The 14,069-nt window shown below is 41.7% G+C and overlaps 1 protein-coding gene across 2 annotated transcripts in view; it reads right to left on the bottom strand.

Annotated features, from left to right (window-relative positions):
- Positions 1–4,120: 4,120 nt before the first annotated feature.
- Positions 4,121–14,069, bottom strand: part of ATL3 (atlastin GTPase 3) — a 46,404-nt gene continuing 36,455 nt past the window's right edge. For both annotated transcript variants that reach the window (XM_019954738.2, XM_019954737.2), the window contains exons 9-13: positions 12,276–12,403; positions 11,618–11,674; positions 10,468–10,539; positions 9,654–10,085; positions 4,121–8,895 (exon numbers count right to left, since the gene is read on the bottom strand). In XM_019954738.2, the coding sequence (XP_019810297.1) occupies positions 8,809–8,895; positions 9,654–10,085; positions 10,468–10,539; positions 11,618–11,674; positions 12,276–12,403 (776 nt within the window). In that variant the 3' untranslated portion in view covers positions 4,121–8,808. The remainder of the gene's footprint in view (positions 8,896–9,653; positions 10,086–10,467; positions 10,540–11,617; positions 11,675–12,275; positions 12,404–14,069) is intronic.

Raw genomic sequence — 14,069 nt, forward strand, 5'->3', positions numbered from 1 at the left:
CCCGGCCTCTGGGGCAGACAGGCCAGGATGCTTTCCGCTCACCGCGAACCCTCTCTGCACACACTGCCCTGAGAAGAGGAGACCCCGGAACTCAGCTCGGGGCCACCCCTGCTCAATATTTTAAGATCTCATATACCTATCTATAGAGAAGGCGATGGCACCCCACTCCAGTACTCTTGCCTGGAGAATCCCATGGACGGAGGAGCCTGGTAGGCTGCAGTCCGTGGGGTCGCTAAGGGTCGGACACGACTGAGCGACTTCACTTTCACTTTTCACTTTCATGCATTGGAGAAGGAAATGGCAACCCACTCCAGTGTTCTTGCCTGGAGAATCCCAGGGACGGGGGAGCCTAGTGGGCTGCCGTCTATGGAGTCGCACAGAGTCGGACAGGACTGAAGCGACTTAGCAGCAGCAGCAGCAGCAGACCTATCTATACATATCGCCCTGCAGAGTAATCAATTTGCTCATCCCCTCAAGTGGGCTTATCCTGTAGTTTAAAACTACCGTAGACCTCCGACATCCACGAGTTCTCTATCTGCCCTCTGCTGGGTAAAAAAATAAGGAGAGAGAGAACTATGGATAAGCTGAGATTATTTTAGGGTTCTGGACTTCCTGTTTGGGGCATTCCCTGGGAATCTTGGAACACATCCTCTTAGGATAAGGGGGAACTGTATATTAAATTTTAAGGCCATTTAAAGGCAAGGGCCTAGCAGAGAGAAAGTATTTTTAACTATTGGTTCCCAAGCCATCAGATGTCCCCCAAATCTGGCACCAACCTGGCACATGGTAGGCCTTTCATGAGAAGGAAAGACCAAACACAGGCCCTTCTTATGCACTGGGCTGTGACCCTGCAGGGGTAAAAGTAGTTCTGGTCTATCACTATTTCCTGACCCTTCACTGCTGGCACTGAGCTTGGAATCAGGACTGTTGGCCAAATCCTGAACCTGGCTACCTACAGAGTCAAGAGCACCCTTCCCTCTCTGAGCCTCAGTTTGTTCATCTGCAAACTGGAGTGGTGATGATATTGTACAATATGTAAGATAATGTATAAAAATATACACAGCTTTGCTGTCAGATAGGCTTCTCAGGTGGCTCAAGTAGTAAAGAATCCACCTGCCGATGCAGGAGATATGGGTTTCATACCTGGGTCCCCTGGAGTAGGGAATGGCTACCAACTCCAATATTCTTACCCAGAAAATTCCATGGACAGAGGAGCCTGGTGAGCTACAGTCCACGGGGTTGCAGAGAGTCTGACAGGACTGAGCATGTACACAATGTAACAATAAAAATAGGTTCCCCAAAGGGAGAGCAACAGATGAAGCCAGGAATATAAAGTGGGAGCCTGATGTCTGGCCTGGGGCAAGTCCTCACTGGGGACCTGTTGGCTGTTGTTAACAGGAGTAAAGGTTATCCACAAACTAGCTTCCCAGCACGGAGGTCAAAGTTTTAGTGCATACTACTCACCCAACAAATCGCATTATGTGTATTGAGCAAGAGATTATCTGTAAGACCGTCCAAACCCAGAATGTAAAGTTTTGGTTTTGAGGAAACCACACCTATTCCTGCCTCTCCTTAATCTATGCTTTCAATCAGCCCAGACGTCACTTTTTTCAGTTTTTTCTCCTCCACCCCCCCCCACCCCCCGCCACCCCGACTGTGCCAGGAAAAACAACATCCCTACTGAGGAGCAGGGAGGTCAGGAAGTGTAGTTTCACCTTTCACACAGCTCTTAAACGTGGAGCTCTCTAGCAAAGGCCCCAAGAGAGGTTACCACGTGTTGCCACCACCATCAGCAGCAAAGCAGTCCATCCTTAAGCCCCATTCCAAGTCCATCACCATGATGTGGGTGGACGGCCAAGTTCAAAACAGCCGGGACCAAACTGCTATCTGCCTATGAAGCCTCTTTCAGTCTTTTCTGCAGCCACAGCTATGGAGGCCCATCGTTCTTGTGACAGGTAGAAAATATTAATTTTTCATTATTTGCCATCTCTCCATTCTCTGCCTTCTGAGGGTTCTCCTCCAGGAGAATCCATTGTTGCGCTGTCTCTGAGAAAGGAGTAACTGAGAAAATGGCACAAGGTTACATGCCAAGAGGGCTTCCCTGGTGACTCAGCGATCAAAAATCCACCTGCAAAGCAGGAGATGCACGTTCAGTCCCTGGGTGGGGAAGATCCCCTGGAGGAGGAAATGGCAACCCACTCCAGTATTCTTGCCCGGGAAATCCCAAGGACAGAGGAGCCTAGTGGGGTACAGTCCATAGGGTCACAGAGTCGGACACAATTTGGCAACTACAGAACAACACGCAGAGCAGACCTAAAAGACTGCAGGGCTTCTGAGCAGGTGGGGCAGGTATGAGAAGCAAGGCCAGGGCAAGAGGAGAGCAGGAGGGGAGGAAGTGTGGGCAGACAAACCGCACTTAAGGGAGCAGAATCCACAGAGCATTACGTGACTTGAAAGCTCTGATGTGGAACAGCAACTCCAAACCAGATCACTCCTCAGGGAAAGGTACCCCACCAGCCAAGTGAATAGGCTTTTGATTTGTATCCAGGGCACTCGGGGCAGGCGATGTAAGTACACTGACTCTTGACAGTTCGCTTTGACCAGAAAAATCAGGCTTTTAGGCAAGGAAGGTGAAGTGTAACTTCCTCATGAATTGCCTAGGTCTGCAACCCCTCAAGCCCTACTTTAGAGGTGAAAACAAACCCCTATTGAGAGGCCCTGAAGAGCTTCCACTAGTCAATGTGCAGCATAACCACCTCTATTTCCCCTTAAAAGCACATTCCCGAGAAGTTCCAGGCTCTCATTCCACTAAATGGCCAGTCTGGGGAACTGACAACTGCAGAGAACGTTTGCTTTTGTCCAACATTCTCTCATCTGGTGACTCTGCTTGGTTCTGGTGGAGCCACAAGTCACAGTACCCCCCATCACCCTGAGTAGGGACACACGTGACCTACATCTGGCTCATTATCATGCCCCAGCCCTCAAGGCAGCCAGGGACCCTGGAAGGAGCATATGACCCAAGGCAGACCAGTCAGAATCTTCCTCTAGGATGGAGGTTTGTATGTATATAAAATATACACAAACCTTGTAATAGGTAATGGGTCAAAGAGCCTCTTTCCTCTGGGGACAGTAAAGTGGAATGATGTAAGCCTGGAACCATATGTTCCTGCCCTCCCCAGCAGCATGGAAGAAATCTACAAGAGCAAATGATGCAGCCACTGCAAACAGGAAATAATAGTCCTGTTGACATTTGAATTCATGCCAGTTTAACTTCTAGACATCCAATTACAAGCAAATGCTTCCTCATTTAAAAAATTCTTCTAATTATTAAGTTAATTAGCATTGGACTTATCTTTGGCAAACTGTTATAGTAATCAAAGGCAAAAGTGTCCATCAATGCACCAAAAAGAAGTCATAGTTTGCTTGACTTCTCCTTACCCACATGGCCACTTTCCCCACCCTGCTCCTTTCTTCCCCCAGCTCACACTGACGGAGGGCCAACACTCCCAATACTCTCCATATTACATTAACTTGTGAGTTTGCCCCTTTCCTACTAAACTGTGAACTCAGTGCAACACCCAGCCTGGTATGATCAGGGATGGCTGGCTACTGACCCCACCCAGTGTGTTTCAAACTAGGAAAGAAATCTTTTTATTGTAGGGCTGAATGGGGTTTGTAAAGTGATCAGTCAATATTTGAGTTCCAACAACTTCTTCACTGCCTCCAAGGTCGCCAGTAAAAGGGCAAGCTTTCAGTAGAGCTTTATTTACCTCACCCCACTCCCAGAGACGAACCATTTAACCAGTTGGCTCCAGATCGGGCAACTAAATGAAAGTCCTCCAAATTCCAAGGTCCTCACAAGTCCATGTAACTATAAAATCTGTGCTCCATTTTATGCAATACTGTCAACAGCACAGCTTTCTCTGGCATTATGCTAGAGATTACGATTCTAGTGCAGTATTATTTTTCAGGAGAGAGAAAGCCGACTCATTCAAACCACATTACCACTGCCACCTTTGACACCAAGTTTTCATTCCCTTAGAGATCCTATTCACTTTACCAAGCCTAAATCTACTTAACACATCTTCCCATATTAAAGAGAAAGGAAAAACACAAGGAACACGGTGCTGTGATCTTTATTCCATTAAATGACCTTAAAACTAAGAAACAGAAACATGCTTTTATACTAATAGCATAATCTAATCCATTGCACTTTTTAAAAAGTATATTAAATTTTAAAGCCATTCAAAAAGTCTAGAAGAAAGTGCTTTTAACAAATCATTTTTTTGAAAGAGAAGAGAAATCAGAGAAGAAAATTTGTATACGCTCAAAATTAGTATTCACTCCTTTAAGGCTTAAGTCCATGACAGCATTTACGTATCTAAACTGGAGCACTTTGGGAATCAGATGCATCTTCCCCTGGTCATAAGAACACTACATTTATAATTTGAGTTCTGGCATGTGAGACTCCTTTCTCAAGAAGAAACATTTCTTCTAAAATCTTTCTGTCCTTAATCTTGAAGGCCCCTGGTAAGGGGTACTCTGTCACTAATTTTCAAAATTATGATACTCTCTGTCCTTTTTGTTCATTTTTACTTATGGCTTACGGTTTTCTGTGCATGAAAAGATTCAGAGGTTCAAGTCACAGTGCTAAATTTTTGCTTTTTCAAAGAAAAACAACTTTCAAACTAGTTTTTTAATCCTAAGTACACCTGTTGGTAAACAGGATACCTGTACATTCATTTTTCAGAGAAGGCACGAGGACTTTCTAATTTAGAGAAACATTTTCATAGAGCTTGGGTAATCCTCTGGACTAAATGCATCCTTGTTACTCCTAACTCTCAGTGATTGTATCTGGCAGGAGACCACCCATTCTGAATCTCAGGCAAAAGGTGTCCACTTGCCTCCAGGCAACACTGAATTGCACTTTCCCATCCCTCAGAGCAGCCTCTCCCACTGTGCTCTCTGAACCACCTGTGATGCTGTTTTTAAAAGTGGTGATTCCAGGGCCACAACCCAGACCCAGATCCACTGAGACAATCCCTCGGTATAAAGCTAGCAATTTGAATTTTTTTAAACATCCCTCCCAGGGCTGTTTTATGCAGGTCAAGATAGAAGAGAGCCACCATTCAAAACACAGCAACAATATGACTTCACAGAAGGAAAACTACTCAACTGCAAATGGTCTCTTCACAAATGGGCTTCGGAATATCATTTTAAAACACCACCTTCACAAATAGTTGGTATGTTAGTAACTGAAGCTTTTCTTCACTATGCCCCTATTCCTTGATTAAAATTGTGATGGATCTAAACATTAAGCCAAATGATGCAACCTGTGTTGGCTACCTTAGATGGCAGCCATCCTAAATAATCCTAAATTACATTTCAATAGTTCCATGGGGAAAAAAATAGCTCTATTAAGATATCCATATAAGTTACATTATTTTGTTTAAAAAACCAGGGAAAAATAAAACTATTTGTTTTTTAATCACTTTTGCCTGGACTTAAATCAACCACGTAATTTTTCTGTAACTCATACATACTTATCAAGACACCATTTTCATAAGCCAGGTGGAACGCTGGGTATGATCTGTTAAATGCACTGCCAGTATGAGGCAGTTTGTCTGTTTGTTCACCTAAAGCATTTTACTTCACAAAAGAGAAAAAAAGCAAAGACCAGGTAAAACAAAAACAATACTCATAAGCAACTCTACCAAGCGTGAAACTACAGAGACCTCCACACGACAGCTTTCTTGATATACTGCTAAAATAAGGTATGACTCTGAGGCTGTTTTCATCATCTTACATGATAGTTTTCCCTCTTTCTGTCTATACATCAATCTAGAAAGAGTTCTCAGTGAAAGAATTGAAATTTTGATTCTGTTATTTTTACTTAGAAGCTGGAAGTATTAAAAAAAAAAAAAATTTAACCTCTTCTAAGTGGTCATGTATGGATGTGAAATTTGGACTGTGAAGAAAGCTGAGTGCTGAAGAATTGATGCTTTTGAACTGTGGTGTTGGAGAAGACTCTTGAGAGTCCCTTGGACTGCAAGGAGATCCAACCAGTCCATTCTAAAGGAGATCAGTCCTGGGTGTTCTTTGGAAGGAATGATGCTAAAGGTGAAACTCCAGTACTTTGGCCACCTCATGCGAAGAGCTGACTCATTGGAAAAGACTCTGATGCTGGGAGGGATTGGGGGCACGAGGAGAAGGGGACGACAGAGGATGAGATGGCTGGGTGGCATCACCGACTCGATCAACTTGAGTTTGAGTTAACTCCGGGAGTTGGTGATGGACAGGGAGGCCTGGCGTGCTGCGATTCATGGGGCTGCAAAGAGTCAGACACAACTGAGCAACTGAACTGAACTGAAAATGAATTCTTTTCATAGAAAATCCTGAAAACCTTTTATATGTTAGTAGGAATGTGCCAACTAAAATGCTTGCATGGAAAGGCAAGAGTGGCAGAGAAACAAACACCAGGAAAACCTTACAGTCCTAAGTCAAGTCCCTGACCCACACACCAACAGCTGAGGGGAGGCAAGAGGAAAAAGGCATTCTTTGCAACCCGGTCATAAACCTCCCCAGGACTACTTACAGCCAGCAATGAGAATGCACCTTTTACTGGAAAAGTTGATACAAAGTCATCAATTCTCTTTAAAAAAAAAAAAGGAAACTCATAAAAATCCTCACTGAGAAAACTATAAACAATCTCCAGAGGCAGAATAAGACCAAAAACAAACAAAAAAAGGCTTCCCCAGGGTAATTACACGTTATTCCTTTATGATCAAAACAGAAATTTGGTGAATTTAAACAGTAACTAAATTCTAAGGTTTCATTAAATCATACATGATTGCATGTTTTTTTATTTTTTAAAAATCTAGTATTTTAGTATTCAAGTTTTAAACATAGCATCCTTTTCTCATCATTAAAAGTAGGATAATTCTAGACAACTCTTCTGAAATCTATAAACATGCTTATACAGTGCATTAAAAGCTAAGTATGTCAACATCTGTAAGGCCTTTAGCAAATAAGTATCAATCTTCAGGAATATGATAGGCCACCTGAAAATGCACCAAAATTTCAAAACTAAAGTTTTAATTTAATAAAGCTAAGTATTACTGATACGCAAGTAAACAGTTTTTAGAACAAGTTGGAATTTTTCTAAAATTTAACCATGACTGAATAGAATAGCAAGAACTTCAGGGCAAGATGGTATGTAAATGTGAAAAATACATTAAGCATTTAGAATTAATTCAAAACTTACAAAAATACTTGAGTGGTAAAGTGTTAAAATAGTCAAGAAAAATACTCTTTGATAAAGAGATGACAGACTAGAAAAGACTTTTTTCCACCATCCATTCATACTTCACGTATATAGAACTTACACTTGGAATTTGCCTGTAACTCCCTACCTCCCTCCCACAACAAAAGAAATTATCTTCAGAATTAAGGCTCATATACCTGAATGCTTATATAAATACTTGCAGGCAAGTTGTATGAAGTTTTAGAATCCACAACAATTCACCATGATAAACAAAGGAAAAGGCAACTGGTAGACAAAAATTTTTATCACACAATCAAGGTAAATAAAGAATTTAGATACTTTCTAGATATTATATATCCATACTTGGGTGGGACTCGGTCCTTACTAAGCCAAAGATATTTTAGAGCTACCAGACTAGTCACGTATAAAGTTAAATAAAGGATGGTTCACTAAATAAAACTGACAGTTCTAGCTTCATTATTAAAAACATCAGACCGTGAACAGGAGACTGCAAATAAACGCTGTGGATGAAGACCTGATGCGCTGCCAAGCCGCATGAGACGGGACATCGATTAAAGGCAGCCTGTTTGGTAAAAATCCTTCCTCTAGTCCTTGATAAAGTTCTGTTCTCATGAATGACGACTGTGTGAGTTATGTACAATACACATACGTGTTATAAACCTACAATCAGCAAGTCTGACCAAGGCACAAGTTCAGATGACTTATCAGAGGTCACATGGTTCATTTAAACTCAAGTTTTTTCCTTAAAGTATTACACTCATTCCTTTTATTATGAGCAGCTCTGGTTTTTCAAGGCATGTCTGCCTCTTTTCTAGAAAGAAGCTATAGGAATGAATGAAGGCAAAAAAAACAAAACAAAAACAAACCAGAATATGTTCTAACAAAACTGCCAGCCTGCCAGGAAACAGACCTTAAATTTCAGTGTATGGTTGATTTAAATACAATTTTTCCATATTATGTGGCAAACACAATTCTCTAATATCGTAAGATTTAAAAACCGTAATAGCATCATTTTTAGTCAGTCTTTAGTTTTGAAGCTTTTGCCAAGTTTTGTAAACTTTTAAAAAAAGGAATCCTTCTCAAAAGAGTACGGTACAAACTGACAGTTCATCCCAAAACAGCATCTTTCATGTGAATGTCCTCAATTTCCTCCCGATCAAGTCCTCGAAAGCATGGGTTCAATCTTAAAAGGCACTAAGCGGCACATGAAGGACTTAAAACCGCATTTCCATTGTTCTTTTAGCTTTCTCCCCCATAAAGTGCACAAAGCAGAGAGTAATGAGAAAACAGACACAAGCTTGGATCTACACCAGCAAGGAAAAGAAACGCTTCCAAGGGAAACGGAAGTGTGTTTAAGAATTTGAAACCACAGGAAAGGTCTGTTCATTTATTAGTGCCGTGTTTCGGCTCTTCCCAGATGGTCCCGGGTCTGCGTTCCTGGAGACCTGGGCCTGTGGCCGTAGCAGACGCCCAGAAATCAGAGGGAGCTAGAAGGGTTCTTGTCTGATCCTCTCATTAGGATGCTACTGAGCTTTTTTATCCGAGGGCGGTCTCCCAGCAACTGCATCCCTTACAGCAGCCTGAGTGGAATTACCGATGTGAGAAGTGGCCTGCAAAAGTCCATTTATTCAACATGTCAGTTAATAAAATTACAGCACAGTGTCAAAACAGCAAGCCATTACAGACAAACTTTCAAAAATCTCTGTCTACACTGAGACAGAAAATTAGGGAATGAAAATGCAGGGGTCAGGGAGTCTGTGGTGGCTGCTAATGCCCCAGAAAGTAGGTCAGCTGAATCTTTAGTGGATAGGCAGCTCGCCAGCCTTCACTGCAAGCTTCTAACTGATCTGTTCCTGCTACTCAGAAAAACAAAGCAGAGTCTCAAATCTGTATACCTGGAGATCATGTCAATGTCAAGAGCCACTGGTTTGATGAAGCGATTTAAGTGAAAGAGATGCCATCTACTGGCAGATCTCAAAATAGAACATTTCGCTAAATTCATATTTTTCAAAGCTCATGACTTTCAGCGAAGCAAACTAACCTTGGATGTAGGAGATAATCACACAGGAATTATGTCTGATGAACACGTATTTAAAAGTTTCCCGTGAAGAACACAATGTATGTTAACTTGTAAAGTTTTTTGCATTAATGAGCAGGTTTTAAGCATGGAAACAAAATATTAGGTAGGAATAAACATTAACATCTTAAAGAACAATAATAAAACATAAGACCTATCAAAAAAAAAAAAAAGGCATATTTCTCATGCCTTCTATCACTATTGAACTCTTCCAAATGGAGATATTTTACAATAGAAGCACGCATATCTATCTGTTATCGACCGTCAGCCTCCTGGGCTGGCACCACTTACCTGCTCTAATACATACGCTGCACCAGAATCAATAGCACCGCCCAGCTCACGATACTGACCAGAGTACCTGATGTACCCCCAGGTGAGAAGCGCTATTAACAGCAGCCCAACCATACAGTTGAACAGCTGGGCCACCACCTCAAGACCAATAAAGCCAGTGAGGCCGGAGGCGATGTACAGAGCCACGATGCCCGTGAAGAGCACTGCGGGGGTTCGGAAGGTGCTGAAGACGTTCTTGCTACTGTTGTGCTTGCAGAAGTTCTCGTAGAGTTCCTTGATCTCCTCCTCCAGCTCCTGCTGGTAACGAAGGCTAAAATCCTTCCCACCCATCTTTTTCGTCTTCTTAAAATGGTCCAGAGCAAGCTGTTTGAATTCGCAGTGCTTCTCCTCTAGAATGTCTGGAGACAGATAAGGTTTGTCTCCCCCACAAACCTAACGAGAATAAAGACAGAACGCAGTAAAGAATCCTTCAGAAACAAGTGCCAAATAAAACAAGTGAAAACGCTGAAAAGCTTAGAAAATTTTAAGATACTAGAAACGAACTTTAAAATGATGACTAAGATCAATAAAGTCTGGGTTCAATTCTTCTGAAAAGCACACTTACTAACCAGGGTGATACTGATCAGTGAGAGCAGTGCCGCTGTAAGAAAGTCTTGCTTAGAAAGGGTCGTAATTAAAAGGCCCCAATAACCAGGATAACCTGAATGTTGCCTCATCATCATAAGCTATACTAAGCAGGATCAAGCTTGGACTTCTCAAGTTAAAAATATTGCCCAGGTTAGATATTTCAGAATAAGACTTACGTCCAACATACCTCTTCCATGTTGTTGTAATAAACATCCTTGGCAGAGGCTGCAGCTGCTAAATTGTTGGCTTCAGCAGTGGCCTTTGAAGAAAGGAAACCACAAATTATAAATTCTTTCTCTTTTAGTATTCTTCCACAAATAACCAAACAGAAGTTCTGTTTCACTCTATTCCCCATTCTTCTTCCTTTATGATTCTTCTGTTATTTTTCAGGTTTCCACAAAGTCCAACTGATTAAATAAAATACACCTTTTCTGCTAGATTTTCTGCCAAAAAATATTCTCATACATAAGAATCTGTCATAAAACTAAACCTCTGAAAATATGTCCTTTACTTCAATTTTGTATGTTAAGGAATAGATGTAACTCAGAAGAGAAAAAATTTATCTTTACAATACCAATCTCACACGCTAACTCCCTTTGTGAAAATGTTTATCTACTAAAGATATAAACATTTGGCAATAAACAACCTTATCTTCAGTATGTGTAAGTCAGAAATCATATGTATTCACAAAATGACATCTTGAAAACATCAAAATGTTGATAATAAAACTGGCTGAAAATGAAAAACCTGATTAGTAAATAGATAAGTCAGGACATGTTTTACGAAAATAGACAACAGGAAATAGGAGAACAGTTTGCCTAATGGAATGGGGTATGTTTAACCTGCGTACAATACTTCTGGGGGGACTCTGTTCTGTTCTAACTCCACCACCATGAATACAGACAAAAAAGTCTCAAGGTAGTCACACTGCTGAAAACATGCTAAACATGAACAGACCTCAGCATAATGAAAAAGGGGGCCCTTCCCTGGTGGCTCAGTGGTAAAGAATCTGTCTGCCAATGCAGGGGACACGGATTCGATCCCTGGTCCAGGACGATTCTACACACCAGGAGGCAACTAAGCCTGTGTGCTACAACTACTGAGCCCATGCTCTAGACCCTGTGAGCCAAAACTACTGAACTAACTCGCACGCCCCAGAGCCCAGGCTCTGCAAAAAGGGAAGCCACCGTAGTAAGAAGCCCAGTGCACTGCAACGGAGAGTAGCCCCCACTCCAGAAAGCCCTCGCACAGCAACAAAGACCCAGCACAGCCAAAAATAAAGCTTTTTTAAAAAAAGAAAAGGGGAAAACTACCAGGACTGTCAAAGAACTGCTTACCTGAAGCATGGATTTGGGGTGAGGCAGATCTTCTCCTTGGTAAATTTTAATATATGCCTTAGAATATAAACAGAAAACAATTATGAAAAACGCCACTCGTCATATTTAACTGCAGCTTACCTTTCAGAAACAGTGACCGTACAATTGCATTTTCCTAGAGACCTAGATCCACACCCAGGAATTAGCAAAAACACAGCACGCCTCCGAGTGCATGTTAGCATTTTTTTAGTTAACTAGAAATGTTCTCAAAGCAGCACACGCCTACCAAGGCTATGGCTCCCGCCAGACTCCCCATGCACGCTGGCCTCACCACTGCCTGTGGGCAGAGTGACCATCCGCCGTGAGGTAGTCGTGTCACATCTAGGTGCCGTCTCCTACTCACAGCAACTTCCTAACCACCTCCTCTCCACACCATCTTCCTTGAGGAACAGTCTTCCTTTAGCCACAGTAATCACTCCTCTAAGAGAGTGCAGAGAACAGCCATTTGGTGCCTAGACCAATACTGCCACCCAGTGGCCCACTCCTGGAAGGACGATGGAATCTGAAAAGGCTTCTCCTTCCAACTTCCCCCAAGCTTTAAAATACCTGAACTCAGTTAATAACCTATATCAGTTTCACCAAAAGTCAAATATTTTAATAATGAAAACCCCGTATTTACCTTAAAATACTCCAGCAGTCCCCGACAGGTGACTTTTGAGCCATTGATCTCCTTTTCCATTAAGTTGGCTGGGTTTAATACATGCAGTATCAGTGTCTGTAACTGCTCTTTGAATTCACTGGCAATGTCTGTCCACAGGACCAAGAACAAGGAAACAATAAGCCAAAGAGATTTATTCAGCCAAGGGGAGCATAAAGCACAATCTTCGGTCCATCTGGTTGTTCTAACATCTCTAGCTGAAAGGGAGCGGCAGGAGTCCCAGACTGTGAGCCGGGCCCTCTCTGGCAATGACCAGGCTGCTGACGGTCTCTATTCTCACGTGACTGTGTGGTCTCCTTCCCTTCTGCAGAATTAAGTCCTCTCTAGTCCAGAACAGAATACGCAGGATATCGCTACCCTGGTTTTCACTCTGCGAGATTCACGTCTACTCCCTACACGTCCAGGAAATTTTACTTTTTATTTTACAGGACTTCCCTGGCAGTTCAGTGGTAAGGACTTCACCTTCCAATCAGGAGGTGGGGGTTCAATCCCTGGTCGGGGAACTAAGATTCTACATGCCTTGTGGCCAAAAAGCCAAAACATAAAACAGAAGTAGTGTTGTAACAAATTCAATAAAGACTTCAAAAATGGTCCACATCAAAAAAAAAAAAAAAAAATTAAAAAAAAAAATAATAATTTCATTAACATATCTTCAGGAAAATCCTTATCAACCCTTCAGGTTCTCCCAGACCAGGCCTTTGCCACACCCTCACTCTTCCCCTTAAAAGCATTATAAATCGCTATTTATCCATTTGCTTTACTTTTGTTCATTTTTTTAACATTAAAGGAAGTAGAAGCACCTGAATCTCATGATATATATTTTCTATCCTCTCCTCAGAGAGGTTCTCTGGGCCACCCCAAAGGGAAAAGACTACTATTTCAGGAGACATGACAGCTGCTTTCCAGCTTCTGTAGAGTTCCCACAGAAGGAAGGGTCAGGAAGCTTTTAAACAGAGCTCTTTCCTCAAAGTGAGAACTAGCTGGCCCAAGTATGAAAATGCAAGGAATCTGATTTATATGATCCAGCATCTTCATAATTCAAGTTATTGAGTTCAACTAATTCAAACTATCAGCTAAAAATAAAGTAGACAGGAACCCACATAAAGGTAGGAACTCCTTAACACTGCATAGCCCAAATTTACAAAATGGAGACAGTCTTATGTATTCATTTAACAGATTTTGACCACCTTTTTGTGGCAGGCATTGTTGTACGAGTTGGGGACACAGCAGTGAATAAAACAAAAGTGGTTTACTAAATTTTTTCCAGCTACAAGGATCACCATAAAAATCTCCACAGGAAAAAACTTCAGGTCATTTTATCTCTGAAGATTATAAGGTCTTCTAAGCGGAATTACTAGGTATGTGAGGAAATATAAATTTCTGGAAAATATTCAAAACTATTTAAAAAATAACCATCCATAAAACCCACCATCAGACAATCAAAATTCACATTTAAAATACTCTCCCCTTCCTTTTTAAGGCTCTTATATATTGCTAAACTGCTTTTGTAGAAGATTGTACCAACTTATATTCCTATCACCAACATGTGAGAAGGCTTGTTCATTACTATGAACTCACGAGATTTTTATTGTTTTTAAAACCTTTACTGACTTGACTGGCGAAAAATCGTATCTTGCGGTTTCTGCTTCTGACAGTACTAAACATCAGAGAATCGGAAGGGATCTTCTTCCTAACAAGATCCTGCAAAAGATACATTCTATTCCACTGTAGACTTGGAAGTCTACAAAGACAGTC

The sequence above is a fragment of the Bos indicus genome, chromosome 29 (assembly GCF_029378745.1).
Source record: "Bos indicus isolate NIAB-ARS_2022 breed Sahiwal x Tharparkar chromosome 29, NIAB-ARS_B.indTharparkar_mat_pri_1.0, whole genome shotgun sequence".
NCBI lineage: Eukaryota > Metazoa > Chordata > Mammalia > Artiodactyla > Bovidae > Bos > Bos indicus.